General features: G+C 41.4%; 1 protein-coding gene across 2 annotated transcripts; it reads right to left on the bottom strand.

The window, feature by feature from the left end:
• Positions 1–1,205: 1,205 nt before the first annotated feature.
• wnt10a (wingless-type MMTV integration site family, member 10a) lies at positions 1,206–24,653 on the bottom strand. 2 transcript variants are annotated; one of them, XM_080290555.1, is made up of 6 exons: positions 24,382–24,619; positions 24,168–24,237; positions 22,336–22,601; positions 17,241–17,614; positions 8,306–8,326; positions 1,206–3,655 (listed from the first exon to the last, which is right to left on the bottom strand). In XM_080290555.1, exons 2-6 carry the CDS (start codon positions 24,227–24,229, stop codon positions 3,152–3,154), a joined length of 1,227 nt encoding a protein of 408 aa, XP_080146681.1. In that variant the 5' UTR covers positions 24,230–24,237; positions 24,382–24,619; the 3' UTR covers positions 1,206–3,151. The 2 variants fall into 2 exon arrangements, with proteins under 2 accessions (XP_080146681.1, XP_080146682.1); XM_080290556.1 differs by lacking the exon at positions 8,306–8,326 and having other exon boundaries at positions 24,168–24,653.
• Positions 24,654–26,402: the final 1,749 nt, after the last annotated feature.

Below are 26,402 nucleotides of genomic sequence, written 5' to 3' on the forward strand. Positions count from 1 at the left end.
TTTCAACTAGCTCCGAGGTCACAACAAAGAACAGAGACATGCTACCCATTGAATAGGGATTACCAAAGTTTTTTTTTTCTTTAAAAAGTGTAATATTTACCATTATGTCCTTATTAGTGGGTAAAGCAGTGCATAGATGAGTTGTCAAGTCTATAGGACATGATGTACAAATGAGGCCCAGAGACTGCTGCAGGACCAGAATGAAGACGCAGCAGAAGTGGACACCAGGAAGGCCTAGAGAGATTTTAAATACCAGGGCAGGGCTCTAGCCAGGTGTTCTGCATTTTTAACCATCTCCTGAATCTCCACCCAGGAAACTCCAGCAACACAAAAACACATGTGCACATTGCAAACCTGCACAAAGGCCTGGGGCTGCAACAAACTAAGTTATTTAAAAGAAAACTCAGCAGATTTTCTTTTCCTGGCTCTGATCTTCAGAAAAATCACTGGAAAAAAAAAAGTTTGAAATGATTTATGACCCCCCTCCCCCCCTACACCAGCACCAGCCATTACCAGAGGCTTCGTGTTGTCTGCTTGTCTAGCTGTGCATCTGTATGTGTCATTCTTGTGAATGCAGTATCTTAGGAATGCCTTGAAAGAATTTCTTTAATGCTCCCACAAGTTTTAACTTTTACATACTAGACTCTTAGAAATGCTGCTCTGTAACTTAACATGGTTTTCCACATTGTGACTGAGTTGCTTCCACTTTGATAAAACCACTTACAGTTGATCGTGGAAGTAGGGAAGAAATTTTACGAATGTGTAATCGGAGACCGACCGATTACAATAGCACGGATTGACTGAGATCTTCAGAATGACCCATTTTTCACAAATAACTACGTGTTTGATTTTTTCTGTCCTGTCTCTCTTCCCTAATTCGCAATCAGTCGGCGCAGATGGCCCCGCCCCTCCCTGTGCCTGGTTCTGCTCGAGGTTTTTTTCTGTTAAATGGGAGTTTTTCCTTCCCGCTGTCGCCAAAGTGCTTGCTCATAGGGGGTAATTTCATTGTTGGAGTTTTCTCTGTAGTATTGTAGGGTCTTGACCTTACAGTATAAAGAAAGATCTGATCATCAGGGGGATTATCGACTTTTCATGGAGCTGAAACTGAAGAAATAAAAATCCCTGACGCCTAACATACTGTAGCACTGAGTAAGCAAAGAATTCATCATCTTCAGCATGGTTCATGAAATAATAAACATTACATGTTTCTTTTCCCAAAATCCACTGTTTTCAGGTTCTTTATTATTCATCACATTAAAGCTTCTTTCATTATTATGGTCTGTCTTTATTGTCTTACAAATATTAAGTTATCCACAAAAATAAAATAACTTAGATAATAACCATATTAAAACATACAAATACACACATACATACATTTATGACATGAAAAAATGCATATTGCTGATATCTTCCCAGAGTTTTCCTGGACACAGTTAAGTATGTGCAAACTACTTATCAGGATCAAAATAAACTGTTACACTGGAAATATAATCCCAGATTTTTTTCTCTGCTTTCAACACAGAAATATATTTACTCAAAATAAATTACACTGTCTGATAAGGAGCCGTACTCATACAGGTTTCATGAAACCAAATATGATCTTATAAATGTGTACAGGCAGAAATCCATATCAATGTTCTTTTTTTCTTATAGATAGTTAGAAGTTGACATCAGAATATCCCTGTAGTACACATCAAAGAAGTGTGAAGTAGGTGAGTGTAGATATATTACACAAAGCTTACAGTGTTGCACACATTACATTGCATCACAAAACAGGAAACATTTGATTGATGACAGTTTTGGATGTTTATAGTGTGAGGAACTGGAGCGTGTTTGTGCGCACTCAGTTTCCTGAGGCACTTTAAAAATTATTGATGGTATTCGGTGCAGCATTATTCATTTTTATTTACAGTGCTGTTCAGATCATGTTGACGATGAAAACCGTTCTCGGTCCTCTTACATTACGTACCACACACAACACGGACCACACATTTTGGATGACATAAATCTGGAGCTGTGCGACATCTTCAAGGATTTCTGAATACCTCAAACGGTTTTCGAACAGGGACTATGAAATGAATCTTATAGTGTATAGACACGGTTCTTGGTCTGTCTGAAGCTTATTAGTGGAAACATTTACAGTATCTAGACAGCCACCATGAGAGAAAAGGAAGTGTTTTTTTGATACTTGGAGTCAGCGCCACCAATCCGGGTTTCAGATCACACTTTTGATCTTTAGACTTCAGCCACTCAAATTCATCGTTGCTGTTTCTAAAGAGGTCATTGTCGTGTTCTGCTCATGAAGGCAGCATTGCAATCAAATCAGTTCTACCTCTTTTTTAACATTTTTAACATTATTATTAGTGTTGGCAGGGGTAGTAACACTGACTTTCAGTTGAGCCAGACAATCATTCAACGTATTCCATGTGCAACATGATAGCTGCTATAAATAAATATGGAAAATTCTGAACTGTCCTTAAACAAGGTATAAAATCCTTCAGTGCCCCAGATATGTAAGTGCTTTGTCAAACTGTGTGCACTATGAGTCCTGACGTTTTGCCTCTACATGTAGCAGATAAAGACAAGGAGACAAGGTAAATAATAACCATGGCTGGATTTATGCTATGCTATAAGTGATGGTACTTGCAATTGAGGATCGAGGGACAACTTTTTGGTGTACGATCTGTTTCAGAAATATACTTGAGTTTAAGTTTTGTGCAGATCTTATGTTCCCCCTGCAAACTTTCTCTCTACTACTTACTTTAAACTTCCTCTTTGCTCACTTGACTCTCATGCAGCTCTGTGCCAGTCACAATATATTGAATTTATTTCAGATTTGTATCTTTAAATTACTATGTTCCTCGACCTCGTGATGAAGGCAGTATACATCCAAGGTCTTTGAGTTGTGGCACCTTTTCACATATGCTGCATGTGCACATTCTTTACCAACATACACTTCTATCTCACTGCTGGCTCAACTGCTTCCCACTCTGTTCTTGCACATCTTCTCTGCAAAGAAAAACTGCAGTCCACCGCAAAAAAGAACGGGCACACAACTTATGGTCACGTCCCCATTTCAAAGTAATATTCTGGCTTAAAAAATGTCTCTTTCTCTCCGTTTTGTTTGTTTAGCCTTTTGGTGTGTGTTTCTTCATTTACAGACGCTGACCCACTCTGTTATCCGGCACTCTTCACAGACCACGTAGCAGCACCAGTGAAACTTGCAGTTGCAGCGTTCGCTTCGCGTCTGCTGCAGAATGTTGTGGCCCCTGCCGCAGCACAGACTCTCACAGTTGTCCATGCCCGGGCTGGTCTTGTTGCAGATCCGGCCCTGTGTGCCCGCTGAATCCGAGCCCAGGTCTCGCTCGCAAAAATCTGGTGACTTTTCAAAGTAGACTAGTTCGTTGATGCTGGGTCGCCGCCGATGGTGATGGTGATTGTGCTGATGATGGTGATGATGGTTGTTGTGATGGGAGTGGTCCAGCTGTCCAGTGTTCCGGTTGTGAGCCTTGATAAGCGTGGCAATGTGGAAGCGTTCTTTGAGGATTGAACCCACCACCCGGAACTCTGGAGTGACCTGCCAGCAGGTTTTCAGCTGGCAGCTCCCCGAGGTCCCATGGCACTTGCATTTCCTTCTCATGTGGTCGAGCACCACCTGGGAAAAACGCAGAGAAGAGAGAGAGTAGGATGGAGTGAGGAAGGAAGCAGAGGCGAGGAAAAGAGCAGAGAGAAGAAAAAAAGAAGATTAACACCTGCCTCGATTACTGGTTTTGTTTTAAGGTTAACATATACAGATGAAGGGTGTTGCTGTACTGACTTTATTTCACCATGCAAGCCACTGTCCTAGTAATGAAATGAAATGCTTGAAGGAACATTGGCTCCATACTGAAGAATCCAGGTGGTCTGACTCTCAGTATGTTGTTAAATATGCTGCTATCAAATAACACACATGGATGCAGGTATCACCCAAACAGATAGCGCTGTCATTATTCATCTTTTGGCATCAGGTAGAGACTCTGAGCATAACCCACATGTAGCTGCACATTAGGCATCAGAGCATAACACTATTTACATATTTTCACTTTAATAGTTTAAGGCTGTCCAATGGAACTGCACGGACATCAGCAGCTAGATCTGCTCATTGAGCAGGCCCTGATACAGTATACGAAAACACTGCACTACTACACTGCACACAATTTAATTCTTACATTAAGCCTCAAAGAATGTTTATGGAGTCTACAATCCAAATCTGCACACATAAACAAACAAAATATCCCGTTATAGCGAACGGTGCGGGATCTGCGTACACATATATCACTCATGACAAACCCTCGGTGCATCTCTGTGTGTGTGTGTGCACGTGAATGTTTATCAGTCATCACCAGCCCTAAACTTTAAGATCCAATTACCAACAGGAACACCAGGCCACCCAGAGTACTGACAGATGATACTGCTGCCACCCCTATCAACACACTGGCGCAGGCTGGACACTCGCACAATTAAAGACATGCTACACATGTGCTAGCAATAAGGGTGCTTATTCTCTCATACACATGAAAAAACAAGAACTTCACCCACACTTGTTCACTTTAGGTGGAATCAGACAAAAATCAATACATGGCTTCAGAAAAGGTGTTTGTGGCTATTTGTCTATATTCACATTTTTATGTATGTGGTGAAAAGCCTGAGCTGTTCCTCTGCTTTTGTATTGTTAAGCTCTGTTTTTTGTGTTTGTAAATTTTATGGTAAAACTACCATCTAATCTTTTAAAGAGGAAAAATAGAAAGTACAGAAAAAACATGAGATAAACCTTTATTGAGCTTTTTAAGTCTTAAAATCTTGTTACCTACCAAAATTGGCCAATTAGGATGGAAGCCAAAAATCAAATACCCAGTCGTCTGTTTTATGCAGAGGTAGCAGGACCAATTTGTAAACGTCGTAATGTTTTGAGGGTTTGTGTGTGTGTGTGCAGCACACTGTTTCATGCTGTGCTTTGTGGGTTTCCGACTTGAGCTAACATTGCCAAGTAAAGGCGTGAGTCATCTGTTCATGACAAACATGTGAAATGCACATGAAAAGAAAACCCTCGTGTTTGCCACCGAGGCAAAGTTCAAAGGTGACCAGTAATATTAAAAACATGAGTAACGGCACAAACACATCAGGATGTGATGCATCCGTTTAAAGCTGCAAAATCCTACATATAGTGTTTGAAAATACATGTTTATGTTTGGAGATATGTTTTTCTGCCATCACTCAAGCTTGCCAGTAATGAGTCTTTTAAGTGGAGAAAATTAAACGTTGGAGGCACCGATACTACACTTTAAAGCCATTTAGATGCTATATTATAACAATCGTGCAAAAGAATGCAAAATATTTTAACCTTGCCCATCACTGTATGTTCATAATGTGCTACAATAACAGAAAGTGACTTAGGAGTGTGCTTTTTGGATAAACATGGTTACACTGTCATTGGGAGTGTTGAAAGGAAAGTTTCAAGACGCTGTGATCAGTGGCGAGGAGACGCTGTACTAGACGCTGTACGGCTTTATGGTAAACAACACTATAATTGCTCAAGCGGCACTTGCACTGAGTTCACATTGTAACTTCTGGCTCAGTTTTTACATGAGGCCAGAGGCAACCCCAGAATCACAAACGTGCTGGCCTTAAACACACAGCAAAGTCTGTAATCATGAAACGCTCCAACCCACTTAAACCTTAAAGAGACAAACTGACCTAGGAGTCATAATTGCATCCACATTGCTACTGTTTGATGGTATATTCACAGCAGGACAGAGCTTTCAAAGAACAGTAAAACAACAAAACAACCAGCTTAAAGAGAAAGTTTCTTTCTCAATATGAGATATTGTTGCCGGAGAAGAACAGCAGCATCCCTAAAAACATCTTTCATGTTTATCAGAGTGGAGAAATTCACATAAAAGAAAATCTTTTCTTGAGATGCTCAGTGCATATGGAGATTAGCGTGCTGTGCATAATCAGTCAGTTGCACAGCACGACTGGCTTCCATATCTAAATTTCAAAGTGCAACAAAGCACATCCACACAGAGAGCTGCAGAAGTGAAATCAGCACAGCACGCTCCTCCTCGGGAGAAGGCTGATGATACGAACGCTCAAAGAGTCAGAAGAGTGAGGAACTCTGCAGAAATGGGCCACAGATTTCTAGGCTTCTGTGAATGAATTCTGATGCATCACTAAAGACAGCATCAACGTTTGCTTTTCACATCCATGAGCAGCATGCATTCGACCCATCGCTGCACGGTCACAATCATACCCTAACTTTTAGAACTAAAGGGCATCTTGCAAAGGTTTCGTATCAGCCATGTACCCGGGATTTCCTCGATGGCACCTGTTGCCAAACTTTCATTTTGATCTCAACAGTCGCCGGGTCACAGTCACGGTTGAGATGACTGTTAAACATAAATAAAACAGAACTGAACAGATATGTGAAGACCGAGGCTGGCACATGGACAGTTCCTGTAACGACAACACTGAACATCTCTAAGACAACATTTTGAACCTTGCTCTCACGCTGGTTAAAAGGCAAGTAGGTGTTTCAAGTCTTCCACTCACTTTTTTCCAAACTACAAATACTCTGATAACTCAGACCGATGCAGCAATATTAACTTTGCAGTTTTTGTTTTGCTTTTGGTTTCTGATATAAAGTGAGAAAGCAGCCAAACAGATTTGCAAGAGATTTCGATACTTGGTGTCCAAATTTTTGCTGCATTTCTGCTGCATCTTGCAACATTTGGCTAGATTCACAGGGAAGCGTCTTTCTTTCCATTTAAATTTTAACACATCTGTCAAAGCAGCATCAAAGGAATAATGTCTGAGTTCTTGTTCAGGGTGTATTTATTCTTTAAACACGAGGCATGGTGCACACCCTGTCGTCTGACTGGGTAAAGTTTGAAAAAAGCCTCAACAAAAGAAAATAACTGCTGGTGAAAAGTGATTGATGTGTGTGGGAGATGTAAGATATTCTTCTGACGTGCAGATGAAAGGCACGTACGAGGTAACATGAAATCAGTGTGACGCTGGTTCATCTGATCATCAGAGGAGCACTGGTAAAGGACATTTTATGCAAGTAGAAAGAAAGACAAGGGCACCCGAGTGAGTTATTTTACCCAGATGAATGACATTACCTTTAATAATACGACATCTTTGTCACATCTAATAATTGCTGTGGCTTCACTGAGCGCTAACTCCTCTTTTTCACGAAGGATGAATTGACAGATGACGAACAGAAAAAAAAGTCAACAACATTCACTTGTTGACTTCATCTATTTATAGAAGAAGCTGGTCTAAAATGAGGTTTTGTGTTGGTAACCGTTCTAACATAATGAGCTCCCCCTGTCCCTCTTCATTTATCAACATATTAAGTGTACTTTTCCAGATCTAGATGGCTCCAAGAATGAGGCTGTTTTGATTAATGACCAGATGAAAGGTTGTTATTTTTTCCTTTTGGTTTCTTACAGTTGCTCCTACTCATCTGTCCCTTGGGGCAATTACACTGCGCAACAAAGGAGACACAGACAAGTAACACAGAAAAATGTAAGAATATATATCAGTATATTTAGTTAGATGATGGGCGCTACATTTTCATTTGAAAAGGCCAAACTTTTGTTGACACCACTCTGGCAGTCTGATAGTTTGGAAACAATAATGCACACACTTGTGTTCACTGCCCGAGTCGGTCTTACCGGTTACCGTTTGTCCTTCCCTGGTTTGTCACGCTAATCACTTAACCCTTCTCTGAAAGAAAACAAAGTTACCGGCATTGGCTAACAGCTGTTTATTTAACATGAATACCAAATATGTTGCTGACCTTGTTGCTCCTGCACGCAGCTCTACACTACCTGTGCAGGAAACATGCACAGCAGACATAGATGGTCATGTGCAGTAATATTGTGTTTTCACTGTGTACCGAGATTACATTTGAAATGTTGATTAAATTATTTTTTTATGTGTCATTGTAGATGTAAAAATCTTTGATCGTGAAAATGAACCCCGAGGGCATTTAGGGCCCGTGGAGGAAGGAATGTGAGGTAAATTCAGAGGTGAAGGGTGGAGAGAGGAAAAGAGGCTGACAGGAGGAGATGAGCCAAAGGATTAGATACATTGTTTGATACACAAAGGCTGTTTGAGAGAGAAGTGTGCGTGGGTGTTATCACAAATCGCCTGCCTATCAGCCGTATAGATTAGATTGTGGTCAGCAGTATCAAACCTGTCAGCAGGGAGTGTCTTGGCAACGAGAGATGGACATACACACAGCTTGAGTGACACTTACTTCTGTTAGTGTGCTCAGGTACTGCAGCCAGAGTTTGGGAAGAATAAAAAAGGACAATGTGTTAAACAAATAAAACAGCTGCCGGCTTTTAGAGAAAACAAGAAATCTTAATTTGCGGCTCACTGCGTTCTTGGGTCTTAAATCCTTGTAACGCATTTGATGAAGAATAGTTATCTGCATTAAACATTATCCTTTCAAAGCACTGGAGTAAGAATTTATTAATAAATGCCATTTTATGACTAATGCTTTGGTTTACCCAGCACATACACAACAGACTTCTTCAAAGTGGACCACAGTTAGGGACAAACATCTGGCAGGTTTTAATTGGCTAGAGAGACAGGCATCTATAAAATAACCCCAGACAGAGATCAAATACAGCATGTTGGTGGCAGACCAGGACCGTAGGCTACATAACACAGTAGACTGGGGGAAAGTACAAGCAGACTACTGTGCAACGAGCACGGGTGGATGAAGTAAAGTAGAGATCAAAGAGCGCCTGAGTATGGGTCAGAGTGCATTAATTAATAGAACGAGTATTTTAGGCACTTTATGCGTTTAACTAGAAAACAAAAAAAGGGCACTAACAGGCAGTGATGGCTGCCATTCATATACATGCATGTGGTGTGGGAGTGGGGGGGAGATGGGGGTTTCTCTTCTAGCTATCACAGGGAGATGGTAGGGTCCACCGTGGACAACTTACCAGTCTGTTACTATTAATATTGTTAGTATTATTACACATTTGCTTATTTAATGACTCGTGTTGTGTTACAAAAAAAGAAGTACGTCATGTGTCAAGTGAATTTTTACCTGTGTGCTTAACAAACCTCTGTATGTAATTGGAGGGTTTTTGTTTTTTTCATAGAGCACATAATGAGGCACTTTTCCATTTCTTGCGTGCACTTGCCCTTGGCAGCTCTCTCATAACACACGCTGTGATCCAGGATCGCAGTATGCTAAAGGTAAAAGTATTACCACACTCCTTTTAGCCTAATGTTACAGCAGGATTGTCATCCTTAGTCAATACTGACTCATCTGTAATAAAACAATTGGTGAACAGCTCAGGGAAAGTCCTGCAGCTCGACACAAAGTAACATTGTCTTAGTTTGTCTGTGAGTATAAGTTCCGTCTTTTTTTTATCAGTCTTCATCTACTTTAAAAAACAATTTCTGCAATATTCTAATAACACAACTCGGTCATAAAAATGATATTCCCTGTTTCGTTGGGTGCTTTGAATTTAATCGGTGGCCGATCCTCGTGTCATCACCACCGACTGTATTTGGGAAAATCCTAATCTAACGTCTGCGTGTCCCACCGTCGACCCAGTTAAGTGGATAAACAGCAGACTAGTCTGCATGCTGCCTTGTGTTTGTCAGTTCAAAGAAAACCTACTAAAGGACTTTTAAAGCCAAGCAGCAAGCCGGAGCGATATCAAAGCACACAAACAAATCCCACAGCAACACATTAAACCCAGACATCACTTTAAACAAATCAAACGCCTCGCTTCAAAAGAACAGTTAAGCGTATGCAGACAAACACACACGCAACCACGCAGACGCAGTGACATGCTTTTCCTGAGCAAACGCGCTCCATATCTGCGCTCCACAGACCGCGTGTGAATTTGCAGCTGTATGTACAGCGTTTACTCTCTGTTAGCTGCAGACGCTGTCCACAGCTACTTATTTAGAGACTCTAATAAAATGTTATTACCAGCATAAGCACTTCCACCTGTTGAACTATGGAGCGTTTGCCTCCTTGTGCACTTTTGTGTGTATCTGTGTGTACGCATGCTTATGCATACATGCCACAGAGTGTGTGTTAGGTCAGACGGTACTGTCAGGACTCAGGAATGCCCCGCCTTCCTCTGATGATATGGCGTCTGAGGATTGCAGGGCTAATCTTTCTATTTTTGATCACACACACGCACGCACACGTGTGGTTTCAGAGTCCATTAACACAACTGGCTTCCAAAGAACAGATCATCATCGCTCCAAGGTTATATTAGCCGTGAAGAGATGTAAGAGTCCCACTTTAGCTGGTTGGGATGATTCTCCAAGGGTTGCTGCTCAGATTCATAATGACTTAATTATGACTTTGATAAATCTTACAGGAGCTTCGGTGCCCCGCTGAAGGAGCGTCATGCCTTGAAATTCACAAAGTAAGTCTTCAATTGCCCGGAAACATCAACACTACAAAATAATACTGAATACTGGCTTATTGAATCTAATTACATGCAGTTTTCTTTGCCAGAGTGTTACTTAACAATACAATGCACTTCTCTGTGTCCTCCTACTCTTGGGCTAACAGTGTGGGTAGATGCCAAAACTCCCCATCTCTTCAGTATATTGCACCATCTTTGCTAAGCCATTTCCAATTTTTGAGCAATCCCATTAGATCTGAAGGATTTGACTTAAGTCCCTCTTACAAACACACCTATTTATCCCGTCATAACCTGACATGCTCGCAAATACGGGTGATGAAGGGTACCTGCAATTTTATTCTTACTTCAAAGCCAAAACTGCAGTGTTGCACCCCGTCACGTAGCGCTGCACTTGCTGCAAGCTCACCTGCGTCCATGAAATACCAGAGACACAAGTGCTATCATGAACACAACTTTATTATGATTTAGTCATGGCAAGCGTTCAGATGTTTACCAATGTTTAAGTGCGAGTTGCCAGTTGCACATGCTCGAAAAGGGGTTGAAGAGGAGTTGAAACGTATAGTTTACTCCCGGTAAAGCAACACACCATCTCGTCTTACTCCCCTGAAGTCAGGCCCTGATGGTAAATTGTAATTATGAAGAAGATGTTTGCCAGTAACTCAGCAGACTGTTACATAGCCAGCATTGTCACCACCTGCCTAATGAACAGGCAGGATTCAACAGCACCTCGAAATGGCTCTAAGCTCTGCAACACGAACACAAGAACGTGTGCCAAGCATTTGTTTTGAGGTGTGCTGTTTAAATGATTGATAAGAACGCTGTGAGTCTGCCAAGAAATGTACTTTGGGATGATGAGTTTCCATGTCATAAACTCTTAAAACATGTCGCCGGCCTTTTAAAAGCGCTCTTATAACGGCTGAACGGGAGTTTGTTTGTTTAACTGGAGAAAGCCAGAGGAACAAACAAAGGGAGGGACTGTGCTTGAGGGGCTGGAGAGGCTGGTTCTGTAATAATTGTTATATAGTATTTATTTATTTAAATCTCTTATTTTAATTAAATTAAAGCTTGTGCGCATACGTAAAGTGTACTCTGATATTTCTGCAGCAAGGCCTGTTGCAAAGAGGTTGGAGGAGGCAGTGCAGGAGAGGGGGAAGAGGGGAGGGAAGGAAGGGCGAATCTCTTTCTACTTTCCGCCCTGGTGTTTGAAGTCTAAAATCTTTTGCAGGGTTTTAAACATCTGTTTCCAAACTGCCAGCAGCCACTAATTAGGGCTAAAAACAAGACGGGACGTCGTGAGAACCTTGGGGTGGGCATGAGGCGACATGCACACCCCGCTAAAAACCACCGCATTCCTCTGCTAACAGACTGCTGCTCTGAAAGAGGGGAGTCGGGCAGGGGGTGGAAGGAGGTGAAGTGGTGATGGCGGGTAGGTGGGAGCAAAAGACACGCAGAGAAGGGTGGCCATTATTTTGAGGAGGCCCCACCTGTCAGTACTTTCTGTTTGATTCTAGGAGCTGTGTGTGTGTGTGTTGCGAGGGTTTTATTGCACCTATCAGTATTTCACAGTACCACCTCTGTGATGACTCATAAATTTGTCCTCTGTTACTCCCTGTCTTTTTCCTAACCTTACCCTCTGCTCCACCTCCTCTCTTGGTTTCCCTTTCTCTCTGATCTTTGCCTTTTTTCCAGCACAGGACGGCCTCTGTGTCTCATCACTTAAGCAGTTATTGCAACCCAACAAGTTGGTGAGACCCTTTGAGAAGCTCCTGTAGCTGGGGTGGGTTTGATATTTGAAGACTAGTTTTAAGAATATTTACCATAAAAGTATCCACTGAGCAAGTTTTGCAATCTCAAAATCCTCCCACTCCAGTCCAACTAATAGTTTTTGTTTTCAGTTTTGGATAACCAGATGTACCAGATTAGCCAACAGTAAAAGATTTTTACTCCAACGAGGTCATGTGACAAAAAGGAAACCAATAAACAGAATTTCAAAATACCCTCCTTTAAACACTAAACTGTAAAGGAAATTAAAGTGTATGTTGCCAGTTATAGGTTGTTTTTCTTTGAGCTGTTGTTGCTGTTCTCACCTGCAAGATGAAAGTGTGGCTGATAAACTCGTTTTTAATCTTTTTGTTTGTTTCTTTAAAAAAAACAAATTAAGGTTACGCCAAATGTATAATAAAGAAGCGCTGTATATAAGGCTAATGAAGTCACTGGTATCTGTGTCAGTCATCACGTCAGTCAAAGGAGATTATCTAGAGTCAACAGTTGGTGACAATGATATCCGATATATCGTCAGGTGTCATTGTAAAAAAATGATAAAGTTGATTTGCACCAACAAACAAAGGAAAAAGGAAATAACGTGTAATCGCTTCAATATCTTTTACTAAAAAAAAAAATTTATTTTTCAAAACAGTTACACAATGGCTTAATGTTTTCACTTGTCCTACCTGAAATTAAATCTTTATTATTGAAACGGTTATCTATTATTATGTTTCCTAGCAACAAATGTTGGAAACAAGTTATGCAAAGCTAGCAAATGGAAAATGCATGTATGGGACGTTCGCTAGTTACTGAATTATCTCTGCTACTTAGCTAACAGCCTGTGTAACAAATATATTGTTTATTTGTCAAACTTTCATGTTTTAGATTTTAAAAAATCCTAATATTAGTCACAGATCATCCAAATAAATACAAAATGCACTTTTTAAATGATGATTTCCTTTATTAATGCAAAAGTATGAAAAAGTAACTGCGCCGCTTGTTAAATCATGAATTAACTGTGATTAACCACATTTTTAGAACGCTAAGTTCAATTTAAGTGCCACACCCAGACCCGATTACTGCCAGACCTGCTGAATCAAGAAATCATTTAAACCACTAGAACCTGTCTGACAAAGTAAAGTAGGCTCAAAGTTACAGAGCCATTTGTAAGGCTTTGCGACTGCAGTGAACCACGGTGAGAGCCATCACCCACACATGGAGAAAACTTGGAAGAGTGGTAAACCTTCACAGGAGTGACCGGCCTGCCAAATATACTCCAAGAGCACAGCGACGACTCATCCAGTGCATCACAAAGAGCCCAGAACAACATCTAAAAAAACTGCAGGCCTCACTTGGCTCAGTTAAGGTCAAAGGTCACGATTAAATAATAAGAAACGGCATCCATGGGAGAGTTTCAGATGTTTAAATCAAATATCAGAAAAGTGATTTAATTGATTGTTGCTGGTGCCGGATGAGCTGGTCTAAAGATTTCAGAATCTGGTGATCTACTGGGATGTTCCCACAAAACCATGACAACAAGTTACAGAGAACGTCTCAAAAAGACTAAATATTCAGTGAGGAGCAGTTTTTCTGTGTCACAATGCCTTGTTGATGCCAGCGGTCAGAGACAAATGCTCAGTCTGCTTTGAGCTGATAGCAGATAAATAACTGCTTGCTACAATTAAGAAGAGCAGCAGACGTCCACACGGATGCTACTCATGTCAGCTAAGAACAGGCTACAATTTGCACGGCCTCACCAAAAATGATACCAGAAGGTGAGAAAAACATTAACTACTCTGAGAGCCTTGATTTTTGCTGTGAGATTTACATGGTAGGCTCAAAATCTGGTGTAAAAAACATGATCCATCTCACACTGTATCAACAGTTCAGGCTGCTGCTGATGGTGCGATCACATGGCGCGTAACTTCTTGTCACGCTTTGGGCACCTTCCTGCCACATGAGCATAGTTTAAATTCCAAACCTACCTGAGTGTTGTTGCTGACCACGCCCATCCCAGTATGACCATCTTCTGATGGCTACTTCAAGCCAGAAAACGCAACACGTCACAAAGATTCAATCGTATCAAACTGCTTCACTGTACTCAAAGTCACCAGATCCCAGTCCAACAGAGCACATTTAGGATGTGGTGAAAAGAAGAGTCCCATCATGGATGTGCAGCACAAAATCTGACGCTGTCTTCTTAATATCAACCAAAATCTCGGGGGAAGGTTTCCATCTGTGCCTCGAAGAATTCAGGCAGATCTGAAGGCAAAAGAGGGCCTGACTCAGCACTAACACGTTGCCAGTGAGTTTACTGTATGTGCTATAAATGCAACTTTTTAAAGCCCATTAGTTTGCTCTCGTTAGCACATAGAAGAACTCCAAACCACAGCTCACAGGAACAGATTTCCCTGAATGAAGAAATGAATACACAGCAAATGATTGACAGAAAAGAAAGACAACCTGGAACGTGCTGCAATAACACGGCGCACGATTCAGTTTTCTACCTCAAAATAATTAAAAGCAACATGCACGCAATGAAACATGCACAAAAGAAAAATGAATCACTGTTTCATTACTCATTTCACTTCAGCCCCCGCTTCTGTTTACTCACATTTCCACCGTACTGACTGGAGGTTATGTCACCTTATCACTCTTTCTACTACAGGGAGGCCAGCTGTTGTTGAGTTCGGCTTACGCACTCCACATTTGTGTTTTGTCTGCATAATCAAGGAAACCAGAAGTAAACTGATGAAAAGATACAGGCCCAAATTACTCTGGAGGAAATGGGGAACAATGAGCAATTTACGCCCGCTTCTCGTCTCTGCTGCCCTCGCAGTACTGGACGTTGCTTATCACGGTCATTTACATCTTTCTATTCCATCGTTTGAAACCCAATCAAAATTTTCAAAGTTTTGAAAATACAGGTGCTTTTCATTTAGTGTATTGTGCTGTGTCCTAAATACCCCAAATACCCCGAACCCTGTACTGTAAACCACACAATCAGTGACGTGCTGTGTTTTGGATGATTGCTGCTTTGGATGACATCCTGACTGATCTGACGCTAATTAAAATGACCAGCAGGATATGAGGCCCATTTTAACAAAGCAGTTCATCTGGGCTGACAGCTCTGAAGAGACGATTCTTCAGTCAAGTTGTCCTACTGAACCGTTTAGACACGGTGTTTCAAGTAATGTGCTAATAATTAGGACAAATATGTCAAAACCATTCAAGCTCGTGCTACTTTGACCCTTAATAACAAAATAACACAGTTATTTTCATCACTTTCACAACACGCCATAAATTTAAGTTTCAGTTAAGCTTACACTAAACCTTACAAATGTGTGTTAGGCATAAAGTAGAATTCATAAAGTGCGCTTCAAAAGTTGCTTCTGAATTCTAACATCAAACATCAAACACTGAGAGTCACTTTTTGTTAGACAAGCTTAGTGTGGGACAAAGACAATAAACTTTAAAAGTATTTGTCTTGATGCGCACTCAGTTATCCAGATAAGTAAATCCCAAAAGGTTGATTCTGTTCATCTGGATGTTTTCGGTGGGAGAAACGATTCGTCGCTCATCCAAGTGACCATAAAAGGTCAGTTAGTCCCATAACATGACTAGGGCTGCCACGATTAGTCGACTAGTCACGATTACGTCGACGACTGATTTAATAGTCGACACGTCGTTTGAAGCTTTGTAAGATCACAAAAGACGCAGGAATAAGTAGCAGGATTTAAGAGTGTAATAACGGACTGAAACAGAAGATGGCAGCACAGCATGTACAAGGATGCCAGCTGCCGTTAAACCCCGAAGAAGAAGAAACTGTCCCAGAATTCATACCGCGACCCATCGCGGCCCTGCTCAGTTTATCAAGACACCGCATATTTTCAAAAGCGCTCCGACGTTTTCGGAGACGTCTGTTACCCACTAGCTCGATAGCTAGCCGGGGGCTAGGTCACTAGAGCCGTGAGAACACCGGACTCCCGGCTTCAAACCCACCGCCGTCTTTCGCTACTCAGGTTAAACATGATATATGAGTCACTTAGATAACTTAAAACTGTTATTGTTTGGCTTTTTTTGGTGTTTTATTTGTTCCTGAGTAAATCGGTTTGGCTGAGATTAAAGTTATAGTTTTTACACAGCTGAATAAACGTCAAGCAGACAGCTGATTATCAGAAGTGTGAGATGCTCAAGAATTTACTCCGGTGTCCTGTTATATTTTAGATAGCAAGGAGTTTATTAAACTTCACCGAAACAATCTGCAAATTTTATTAAAATTTAATAAACTACCATCTTGTCTTTATTTTTACATGTTGGACTATTTGCATATTAATAACTGACCTCACAGCTCATTGTTCCTTCAGTGGTGCTGGTTTCAGTGATTGTGCAAATGTCCTGTTTATAAGAGTGAAACCTGCAGTCAGCTAAGACTGAAGAAGTCACCTGGTGATGATGATGATGATGAAACTTTTCTCCCACTGAAAACGTCCCGATGAACAGAATCAACCTTCTGAGATTTAAAAGTAGTTTTTATGAGATTCTACTGGTTCTACTGCTTAGTTGAGCATCATCCATGCTTTTGAGTTGACGTCCCCTGTGACCATACAATCTAATATAACTATGTTAAAGCTTGATAACTGTTTACTTTTACTCTTATTGCTTATTTTACCAGTTCTCTAAATCTTTAGACGTTATTGAGGAAGGACTCAATTGCAATGACCACATGAACCTAAACCTCACATAATGCAGTATGAAACACTTCTGAATCACAACCCCTGACCCTCTAAAACGTTCATAACAGCTGAAAACACTGTCATTTTTGATAAACTGATACAGGACAGAAGCGGATGTGTAGTATCTACAATCGGCCCTTTGAGCTTATTTTTTTTTCATTTGTTCTGTCGTAAATTGTGTGTCTGATGTTAAAATCTTTTAATGTAGTACAACAAAATAGCAGCAGTTATGCAAACGTGGGGAAAAAAGACCCACAAACACACACTTTTCACTCACCTGTCTCCCAACTTTATTATTATGCAGCCTCATACGAGCGTGGATGTCTTTGTAGGTCTCACGGGCATCCAGGAAATCCCGTGAGAACTTCTCTCCGAATTCCACGTCAGGGCTGCAGCCGCCCCACTCCCACGAGTCTTGGGGCCCTGGCAGGTCAGCCGGGAAGTGCTCCATAACACCGTGCACCATACCCTTCCCTCGCTGGATGGCCTCGACTTGCAAGCGGTGGAGTTTGATACGGAAAGCCTCCTCGTCCCCTCGTCGCTTCTCGTCACAGCCACATGCTTTCAGTTTGCCCATGGAGCAGGCGTTGGCCACCGCGTGCACCACTCCCGCTGCTGCAATGGCATACGCAAAGGCACTCTCTCGAAAACCTGCAGGTAGAGGGGCAGCATAGTCATGTTGTTTTAAGCTAATGTGAAAGTAAAAGGTAATAAGAAGTGTCAGAACCAGGAAACACTTTGGAAGTGGAAAGATGTTTTCATTTAAAATGCCAGATGGACTGTATGCTCTCAAATGGTGCTCAGTGTTTTACTGCTGTGTGTGAAGTAACATAAGAATCATCAGTTCTTACAAAGATTAACCGGAGGACCATGTCAGTGGCTATAGAGGCAAGTGTTTCACTTTGAGACAGAGTTGACAAACTTTGAGAATTTCTAATAACTCTTAAGCAGAATACATCATCATATATGTGGAACCAAAGTGAAATGAGAAAACTGCTGGCTAAAAGAGCGATAGAGAAGTGAAATGTGCAGTGACTGATCATTTATATGACTAAGATACCAATTCAAAGCTTTACTTGTTGTACATTTTTGATTTTTATAAATACCCCACAGTTGTATTTCAGTTACAGTGTTACACGACATTTACATGCTCAAAGTTTCCTCATTTTGAGATTGAGAGCACATTTACATTTTTGCTTTCTTTATTTTATGCATCATAAATAACACGCAGAGCTTTTTCTTTTTTACATGCACACACGCACAGGCCGAGACTCAGAGCGGAGGAAACATCTGGGACAATAACAATTCAGTGTTCCAAACTTCACAGGCTCCACCACTCCCATCAGAGGACCCACGGGGTACTTGCACACTGTGACTAAATAGAGCTGTGACTCCTTCCTGTGACAACCTCCACGACCACACACACACACACACACACACACGTACTCCATCCGTGGATCTTTCACCCAGCTGTAGCTAAAATCTTGCTCTTGTTAAGGATAGCTTGACTCCATGGATTAGCTCCACAGAAGATTACAGATCTTTTACCTCCAGGTCCGTGAGGTCATTCCAACAACTTCTCTCACCTACAAACTTGAGGCGACTGGGCCAAGCTCCCTGTCAGTCCTTCATACTGCTCCCTTATTGGATTATTTTTAGCCATTGTTCTTAACCATGGTTAGACGACTTTTTCAGTTATTGTGTTTATTATGCTTTGTAACCGGGTTCTTTTTAAAATGTGCAATATAAGTAAAATTGACTTATTAACTGTTAACCCGGCTGTTACTAGTCTTTGAATTTGGGCTGATTGCTGGCTGTACTTTGATCTTTGCTTTTGTCGTTTCCTCTATTTGGATGACAACTCGCCACCAAATGAGCTGTACATGTGTTTAACTTAGAGAGGCTCATTATGCCGTACCGCAGCTTTCACCTTGTAATCATTTTAAATTGACTCAAAAGGAACTAATCCATGTAAAGGAGGCAGATGAATGACTGTGTGCGTGTAATATCCACGTATGACATTAGAGTTAAATGCATCCCTTTTTTTCTTCATGACGTAACTCGCATGCAGCACATGTAAGAGTGTATCTGACGACGACTGACCTGTAAATCATAAGACTGCTGTTATAGCAGCCTCTCCTTACACTTACACACACACGTGCACTGGACGTACGCTAAAAAAAAGAGAAAGAAATCCATATCTAATTGTGGAATCCGTGAATACCGAAGGATAAAGTGTGACAGAATCATTTGCACTCCTGCCCTCTATAGTGTTTATTGTTAGATCTCAGCTTACTGCCTGTCAAGGTACCCTCAGGTTGTATAAAAGCAGCCCCACCGGCTACGGTTATAATGGAAACTTGTAAAGAAAACATGAAAAGAAACCACTTAGGGGTTTATAGCACTGAGCTCGAAGGGGAAATGATTCAGGCTGCTTGTTGGAGTCAAATAAAAAAAGCTTTTAGCTGGATCTGCCCCTTTAAGCAGGGTTTGAAGTTACTTCCTTATTAATAAATTTGAAAATAAAACCCTGATTAATTTGTTTTAGTGAGATATGGTGTAAGAGTTTACACTTTTGTTGCTGTATGCATAGAAATATTTGCCTTTGCACAATAAATGCTGTTCTCATGATAGTCAGAGGGAGTCCAGTAACAATGTTTCTAAAACTTAAAAGGACGTTTTCAGGATATTGTCATATTCTGAATGATGACTGTGCTTCCAACTACAGTAGATGTTCACATGGCTCTTCTAACTGAAATAACGTCTCCACCGGTGGTAACATCCTCCTCAATAGCTCAGTGAGCTGAGGCTGGCTGAGAAGCTGATAGTCATCATCCTTACAAGCTGCCAACTGGAGGCAGTAAAAACAAGCTATAAACACCTTGTGAGCAAACTGCTGATATTGGGCAATCCTCATTTTTCACATGGCCGATATCCTTTAATCTCTGTTTTCACTCTGCTTTGACTCTTAAGAGGAAATGCATGTGATCTACTGATATCATACAGTAATACATAATAGCTTCCTTAATATTTAACATGTAAATAGGAGCAATTATACTTTTGAATACACCCCAGAAATAAATGCACACACTCCAAAATTGTACCGTCTATAAATAATTTGACTCACTGACTCACAATCAGAGCCCCCAACCTTCCTCCACCCCCACCCAACCACCTTGACCCACACTGAGCAGGAGAGGAGCGCAGCATGGCACTTAAGCACATCCTCATACTTAGAAAGCCCGTTTTAGCTCTTGACCTGCTCCGAGCTGGGCACTGCAACGCGAGCACCCGGAAGACCGGGAACAAATCAATCTAACAAATAATTCACCGGCTGTGGCACGCCCGGCTGAACTGATGGCAGAGGAAGTGGCAAAATGAATTAAAGATTCAAAGGAAACTGTCACTTTGTGTTACAGAAACCGACTAAACAGGTTTGTGCTTTTGCCTCGGAGAGTTGGGAAAGTGCTGAGAGCAAATTCACAAGCACTTGCACTGGCAAGGGAAGAAAAAGCATTAGGAGTAGCCCAGCCAGGGAACACAGAGACATGGCGACAGAGAACGAGATGGCAAAAGAAATGCAGAAAGGCACAGAAAGAGAGGGAACAATTCTCCTATTTCTGTCCATCTCCGTCCTGCTGGGCCCTCCCTTTAGCCTAGTTTTTAATGCGGGCTAAATGGGAATGAACATAGACCCGTAAAAGTTATCGAGAAACCATCAGCAGACAGGATTCGAGCACCATCCGATGCAGTGACACCAGAATAAATATTAAAATGTAGAGCACCTGATAATCTATTCAAAAACCTGTTTAGAACGTCACATGTAGGATTTGAGAAAGCCCTGCAAACGTAGCCGAGTAAGCGAGTTTTCCAGTTGGAAGTACTTTCTTCAATTCTGAGCTTTTAACACCACAGATAAACTTGTTGCTGCACTACATGATGTGGGAAGAAAATACCAGTTTGGTACACACGAGCCTCGAGTGAGAGCGTATTTGAGTTTTTTCAGGAGGAGCTGCACTGAATACATGCACTCACCTTCTGTATAATCCACCTCTGAAAACGTCCCTTATTCAAAGCATTCATGCTTACAGTAACTGCACGCAATGATGGCTGCAGCGTGTCAACTTGTATCCATTTTTTAGCTTGCGTGGAGAGGATCGTATCAACATGTAACAGATGAATCACACGATTTAAAGAGCTTGTTTATGTCAGTGGTTTGGAGTTTCTGCACCCGAGGCAAACCAGGGATGCCAGACAACGAGCAACTGCCTCTGCTAATAATGACAAACAGCTTTTCAATGAGTCAGTTAGGAGTGAAAGCAAGACCAGAGGTGAGAAAGTATTTACTGTAGCTAAAATTATTATATATTTTGTGTTATTTCATGGCAGTGATAGGATATAGTCCTCAGTGAGGGTTACAAACCAGGGTTTTTCTTGCAGAGATGGTAGGAATTTTTTTATGATAGGTAAGGTCATCATTAGTGTCTCAGAGAAACGTTCTTTGGGAAATTTTAAAAAAGCCAGTTTTTCACGCTTGTCTTGAAAGACTTTCACTAAAAACTCACAAAGCTAAGCCAAAGCAATACACGTGAGCATCTCAACCAATTTTCTGCAACTCCTAAGATGAAAGTAAAATCGAAGGCCAGCTAAACTGAAGACTCAAACTACCAACCGCACTGTGTGTTGCATCTATCCAGGTGCTCAGGCTACTAAGAAATTGATGCCTTTTCCAGTCAATAACCTGCGATGACACCATCTGAAGGCTTCCCAACTCTAAAGCTCCTCTTTCATCCTTTGTGGCTGACTTGCAAAGCTCCAAGCCCTACAAAGCGTCAAGGAAAAATGATATGCATGAGGCTTGGTAATCTGAAGGTGACTAACTGCTTTTGAAGTTGCCTGCTCTTTTGAATGGGTTATTGAGAAGCTTCAGCGAGGTGGTTAGAAAGCAGATACCAGTCTGCTAGGAACGAGAGATAACTAGAGATAACCTGTTCATTTGGAGGACTTGTTTCCGAGTTAACATTGATGAATTATAACTACGTGGAAAATAATCTCTTTTTATAATCTTGTTTGAGGAAATATATTAACTTTTGTTTGGGAGCTTTTGTATCTCTGTGGCAGCTAATCTTTCTAAACCCATCCTTTCAAGGTACTTCATTGAAGTGCAGTTGAGGAGGAAACCACAGTCTGACTCAAGAGCAAACTTATACCTGGTAACCTGTGGTGACATTTCACCTTCATAGTTCACTAAAAGAAGCTTTTAAACTCATTCACCCGCTTTAGACAATACTGTGTGGTAAATTTTGTGTAATTCATATATTGGGACTTTTAAAAGTTTATTTTTTAAGTAGAAAAATTGGGTTAAAACTGACCTCTTTTGAAGACTATGCTGTCGTAGGGTATTTTGTTTCTAGTCTCCAGGCTGGAGCAGTTCCAGCGGTGCCCTCTGAACTGGTGCTGGCACTCATGGATGGCAATCTGGATTCCCTGGATTGCTGAAGCCGTCACGTCTGGGTTACGCATGCACACCTCCAGCTGGCGCCTTGTCAAACCTGGCAGTGTCAGACACACCGTGTTGGCATTCAGGATTGGGTCGATGTTGGGGAGCTTCAGGCCCAAGATTTCATTGGAGTCTACCCTGCACGGAGCAAGTTTAGATCAGGTTACTGACAAGATAGATGTGCAAGTCAAATCTTCTGTCTTTTCTGTGTACTGATGTTAGTCTCCGAAGGTTCGTTATAGCGAGACTCGTAAGTTTTCTTTTAATGTTCCTCTGGTGTCACCTCGACGCCCACTTTCCATTGCACCCTGCCATGACTTGTTGGTCCCTGGTTTAACCGATTCCTGTAAAACCCCCAAAATACACAAATGTGTGTGCTATGTGGTAGCGCTGATAAAAACATCTCCAGATGCTGGTGGTTTCGGAGGGGAACTGTACTCTTTAATCTGTTAGTATGTTCTACTTTTCAGATTGATTCACTTTATGATTGTGCATCTGTTTTGCCATTGGTTTAAATAAAAGTAATATTTAAAAAAATGATTAAGCCTTTAAAGTCTTTAAAAATGTGCATACTTAACTCAGGATGTTTTTATTGCAGCACAATGAATTAAGGCAAAAATAAAAACCTACGTACCTGCCACATAAAATAACCAGAGGAAATACTTTAGCACATAAATTGTTATTAGCAGTAAGGTGTGTCTCTGCACTCAACTGTCTCAGCTTCTGTTTCAGGTTAATCGTGTGAACAGCAATAATTCAGCTGACAGCCTCTAAAGCGCGTTTGTGCTCCACAGACGAACAGTAACAGCAGCAATAAGAAAAACACACGATGCGCTCCTGATGACTGAAAGCTGTCCTGCTTTTCTTTTCATGATCTTTACAGGCAAAACACAGGTTTGTGTGTGCCGCACATGCAGCCAGCCAACAAACAGCCACGCGCACTCCCAGATGCACACGCAAATACAGGTGTGGGGAAGAGACAGCATTTACACACACACTCTGCTTATAGTCTCGTAAACACGTGGGACCTGCGAGAGTGTCTTCTGCAAAACTTCTCCACGAAGCAAAGAGAAGAAAAAGTCGTCAGTGTTGGAACACACACACACACACACACACACACACACACACACACACACACACACACACACACACACACAGTGTGCCGCTTATCTAAGCAAAGTAGCTTTGGAGCGATTAAAAAAAACAATCAATCAATCAATAAAACAACTTGCCACTGCATGTTATTCATTTGCATGTTACACTTTCAGTGTGGGATTGCTTTTTGTGGCTTTGCAATTCCAGTTTGACTTCTGTTGGTACCTGTTGTGTTTCCGGCTCTGAGAGTAAAGAGCAGCACAAGTTCAAAAGCTGCCTTTCCAAATTTTACAGCTGGAACCAGCATGTGGGCAAAAGTGTTCAAGATAATAAAGAATAAATAGAAATAAAAAAGAAAGCACACAACTGTTTACACTTCATTATATTTATATTTTAGGCGCAGACAACCTGTCAGTGAAACATTTAGCTGAATGAATGAAATACAAATTTTACGTCGATAAATAAATCTGACATCTCACAACATCCTGTTAACAGATTTTTAAGTTCAAATAAGGAGGCTCGATGAAAGATGTTCTTTAATTGCGTTAAAACAGCAGCTTGACTTAAAGTTTTAGTGGAATTACTGCATTCCGTATTAATTTCACTCACCTTTTATCCAAGAGACAGATAGCCACCAGGACGCATGTCATTCTCAGGACCGAGTTTTCCATGTTTGTGTCTTGCAATAAAAAATGTTCACAAAAAGTTGTCAAAATTAAGAGTTTGGTTTAAACTAATTCCAGTATTTCGCCACAAAGTTTAAAAACGGGGTAAAAGGCTCCGGCTGAAGAATTGAACTCTGGACTTGACAGCTCCGACTAACCTGAATCCAGATGCGCCAGCCAGCGGCGGGAGACTCATTCAAGAAAAGTTTCATCAACCTCCCAACTTAATGAATGAAGCGGGGGGTTGTTACAAGTCTGAGGAAAAGTCCGTGTTTAACCTCTCAAACGCATCCGTTCTCATGCCGGTATCTCCGCCGACAAGGCTCTGGTGTAACATCCGAGACAGACGACTGAACCTATATAGGCGCTCCAAGTGAAGTCTGCTGGAGTAGCGCACAGATAGTCCTCTAAACTGCTGCACTTAGCGCTTCGCCAGCCCACTTTTTTTGCGTCACTCAGGGAGTAGGAGAGCGCCGAGGGAGGTCAAGTGCCTCGTTAAAACAGGATAGAGATCCTTCTAGATAAGAAAACCGAAACACTTAGCCCGCGCCCTCTGAGGAGCGGTGCTGAGGATGAGGATGGGGGATGAAGAGGAAAGTCGCGCAAAACCGAAACTTTCTTTTGCGTTTGATTTAGTGGATTGCTTAGATGATTGTGAAAGACGATGATGAATTTGATTAAGAAGTGGACAAAGAGGAAAAAAGAATGTTAAAGCTGAAGGTGTTTATGAGCTCTAAGGGAATATCCAAACCTCATGAATTATTTTTATTTTTATTTATTTTAAAAAAACATTATTTATAATGAGATTTATAATCAGTCCCGTAACTTACCACTGACCCACTATTTCAAAAAATTAGTCCATGACTCATTTCAGACTCGTGGTTGAAGGGCTGCTCCACTGAGTCCACGTCCGTGAAATTACGCAGACATATTGAGAAAACAGTCCAACATTAAGGCAATAGTACCTGAGATATATGTCCATGTATAAGCGCTGTGGGTAAAGCCCCACAAAGCCTACTGCACTTTCTATAATGCAACCAGCAGCATAATTGTTTCTAGCTATAAACTGAATGCACTTTGCTCCATATACAGGATGGAGGTGGCTTTCAGATCGAAAAGATTGAAAGCCACTGTTGACCAACAGGGGGCACCTCTTCTAGTTGCAAAAGGAAGTCGGATTTCTTAAAAGCCCGTGGAAAAACCACCCAGCTGTTCCCCTGATGTGTGGAACAGCTGGTGTAACAGTTACCTGATAGGTTTTAGGGTCTGGTGATGGTGATGGTCAGTGTCACTGTTTAGAACGGGTAGAATCTCGAGGTCAGTTCTTCAAACTCAGAAACCAGTAAAGTCACAACCACTCCTGCTGACGTCATCAGGGCGGACAGTTTTCTCAGAACCGAGGAAGGAGTTTTTTTCACGGACCATCTCAAGCATCCACGTGAAAACAGTCCAAGATGTAAGCTGGATGTTGGTTTGCAAAGTTTGGTAAATCTGAAGGTCCTTATGCATGAAAGCATGAAGAACTGAGGCGTTGTTAAACTTGCTGGCTCCCGTTGCTGTCCAAACCTTGCCTGTGTGTCATGGACTTTAATCGTTCTGTTTAAACGACTATAAAGTTTAAGAAAAAGCTCCCTGGTTGATGAACACCACATGATATCGCTCATCTCAGTGCTTTATGAGCAGGCTAGAGTAAAGAATTAGAAACCACAAATAAAAAGGTTTTCCCCACCAGTGCAGTGAAGCAAGCATTCTGCCAGAACGGAGTAACCAAAGTAGTAAAACACTACACAAGTTTAGCGTTCAGACGCAATTAAGTTGCGATACACAAATTTAGAAGCTCAGGGAAACAATCCCACATCAAGTTTTCTTCCAGTGGGATTTATCACAGCACCCTGATCTGCAAGATTTGGCGGGGACGGCAACTTTGTGACTAATTATTTCAAGGCATCTAAGGAAAGCTGGATTGCTAATAGACTTGGTGGTTTTGGGTCTCTGACTTCAGCAGGATGTGTCGCATGCTGTCATCTGGAGCCCTTTGTGTCTCTGGCTCTCGTCATGACTGATAATAAAATTACTTTCTGAATCACAGTTCTTTATAAACATGACTGATACTTTACCCCCCTCTTTCCACTTGGAGAATCAAAAACAGCAGCACAGAGGGCCTCTTTTGTAACGCAGC

The sequence above is a fragment of the Astatotilapia calliptera genome, chromosome 16 (assembly GCF_964374335.1).
Source record: "Astatotilapia calliptera chromosome 16, fAstCal68.1, whole genome shotgun sequence".
Classification (NCBI taxonomy): domain Eukaryota; kingdom Metazoa; phylum Chordata; class Actinopteri; order Cichliformes; family Cichlidae; genus Astatotilapia; species Astatotilapia calliptera.